Source organism: Alosa pseudoharengus, unplaced genomic scaffold, assembly GCF_046254945.1.
Source record: "Alosa pseudoharengus isolate Yale_2024_CS ecotype anadromous, Long Island Sound unplaced genomic scaffold, YU_APseudo_1.1 YU_APseudo_1.1_scf_17, whole genome shotgun sequence".
Taxonomy (NCBI): Eukaryota; Metazoa; Chordata; class Actinopteri; order Clupeiformes; family Clupeidae; genus Alosa; species Alosa pseudoharengus.
In genome coordinates this window covers 6,025,551-6,028,050 of record NW_027468640.1, presented here as the reverse complement: position 1 = coordinate 6,028,050, position 2,500 = coordinate 6,025,551, and the positions used below count along the sequence as shown (strand labels likewise).

The window sequence follows — 2,500 nt, the reverse complement described above, 5'->3', positions numbered from 1 at the left end:
GTGGGCCTCCTGCTCGCTGGAGATCTGCAGGTAGACGTCCCCCTGCAGGGGCACCTGTTCCAGGAGCGGCGCCAGGCTGGGCACGCCGCACAGCAGCACCACCACCTGGCTGGGAGGCGTCAGTACACGCGCCAGGAAGAAGCGCCGCAGCGGGCAGAGTGCCTCCAGCAGCCCGCGAGACAGGATGAGCAGCTTGCAGCGGTACTGCACCAGGCACAGGAAGTCCTCCTGGCTCTTCCTGCCGGTCACCGCGGCGATGTCGTAGCAACAGATGCCCTCGTCGGCGACAGGGCCGACGAGCACGGAGCGCATGTAGGACGCCCACTGCTCCGCCTCGGCCTCATAGATGATGAGAAGGTCAGCAGCTGGAGACAGAGGAATGGAGGGATGAATGGAGAGAGAGGGGGTGGAGAGAAAGAAAGAGAGGAGGAGGGATGGAGAGAGGGGGTGGAGAGAAAGAGAAAGAAGGAGGGATGAATGGAGCGAGAGGGGGTGGAGAGAAGGAGAGAAGGAGGGATGGAGAGAGAGAGGAGGGGGTGGAGAGAAAGAGGAGGTGGAGAGAGAGGGGGAAGGAGAGAGAGGGTGTGGAGAGGAAGAGAGAGAAGGAGGGATGAGAGAGAGAGGGGGTGGAAAGAGAGAGAGAGAAGGAGAGATGGAGAGAGAGAGGGGGTTGAGTGAGAGGGGGTGGAGAGAAAGAGAGAGAAGGAAGTTAGGAGAGAGAGAAGGGGGTGGAGAGAGAGGGGGTGGAGGGATGGAGAGATGGAGAGAGGGATGGAGAGAGGGAGGGATGGGGAGGAAGAGGGATGGAGAGAGAGGGGGGTGGAGAGAGATGGAGGGATGGAGAGATAGAGAGAAAGGGATGAGAGAGACAGAGAGAGGGAGATGGAAGGAGGGAGAGAGAGAAATAGAGAGGGAGAGTGGTAAGAAAAGATAGCAGTTTGTAGTGAGGGATGGAGAGAAGAGGAGTGTAAAGATAGAGAGATGGAGTGGATCGATTGGAAATGAGTGGGGGAAAGAGATGAGGAAGATGGGAAAAAAGGGATGAGAAGGAGAGAGAGAAATGAGTAGAAAAAAGGGAGGATGATGGAGGAGTGTATAGAAAGAAGGAGTAGAAATGAGAACAGAAACAGAGAGAAAAAGGAGAAGAATACAAATCTATTAATCTCCAACAAAACAACAGCATCATGTAGTTGAATTTCCCCTTGGGGATCAATAAAGTATCTATCTATCTATCTATCTATCTATCTATCTATCTAGTTCACCAATATCCTAAAACCCTCAAAACAATACAGGATCATGTAGTTCATCGATACCCTAAAGACCTCAAATGAAAACGACACAGGATCATATAGTTCATCGATACTCTAAAACCCTCAAATGAAAACGACACAGGATCATGTAGTTCATCGATACCCTAAAACCCTCAAAAGAGAGCTTTGAGCTTACAGCTGATTGGACATTTTTGACATTTAGATATACTTGCTATATTACAACAAAGGTTCCATTCATCAAGATTAGCTAAATCAAAATGTATCAAATGTAGATTACATTTAATGGATAAATGTTATAAACTTGATCAAATATTTCTTAACACATTAAATTATTTATTTGTCAGCGCTGACAGTAATGGGCCTTTTGTGTGAGACGATGTTGGGAGGGTACTGATGTCAAATTAATCAATTATTTAAGATTTCTTACATTTAAACTGCATTATAATCGAGTACTCTTTGGATATAATGTCTAATGTGAATTCATGCATTAAAAATAACACTTAAAGTGTAATTCCGGCAAAAATTGACCCCAGGTTGTTTTTCTGCATTAAAACACATTAAATAAACCGTGGAGACAGTATTTTTCGTTGATCAACCACTACAGAGCTTGGCCCGGTATATGCTATAGCCCCAAATAGCAAACAGTGGATTAGCTAGCTAGCTTGGGGCAGTGAGCCTAATGCTACCCAAATAGCATTTCTTTAACCAATAATATTATTCAAAACAGCACCAAACCTCGCATTGTAGCATATGACTAAGATGGCGTTTAGCATTGAAAATGGCGTTTAGCATTGTAGCATATGACTAAGATGGTGTTTAGCATTGAAGATGGCGTTTAGCATTGTAGCATATGACTAAGATGATATTTAGCATTGTAGCATATGACTAAGATGGAGTTTAGCATTGTAGCATATGACTAAGATGGCGTTTAGCATTGAAGATGGCGTTTAGCATTGAAGCATATGACTAAAATGTCGCTTAGCATTGTAGCATATGACTAAGACGGCGTTTAGCATTGTAGCATATGACTAAGATAGTATTTAGCATTGTAGCATATGACTAAGATGGTATTTAGCATTGTAGCATATGACTAAGATGGAGTTTAGCATTGTAGCATATGACTAAGATGGCGTTTAGCATTGAAGATGGCGTTTAGCATTTTAGCATATGACTAAAATGTCGCTTAGCATTGTAGCATATGACTAAGACGGCGTTTAGCATTGTAGCAT

The 2,500-nt window shown here is 44.9% G+C and overlaps 1 protein-coding gene across 2 annotated transcripts in view; it reads right to left on the bottom strand.

The window, feature by feature from the left end:
- The window catches only part of LOC143127175 (B-cell scaffold protein with ankyrin repeats-like), a 131,282-nt gene that overhangs the window by 126,720 nt on the left and 2,062 nt on the right, over window positions 1-2,500 (bottom strand). For both annotated transcript variants that reach the window (XM_076288488.1, XM_076288489.1), the window contains exon 2: window positions 1-365. This exon is cut by the window's left edge and continues 37 nt beyond it. In XM_076288488.1, coding sequence (XP_076144603.1) covers window positions 1-365 — 365 coding nt within the window. The remainder of the gene's footprint in view (window positions 366-2,500) is intronic.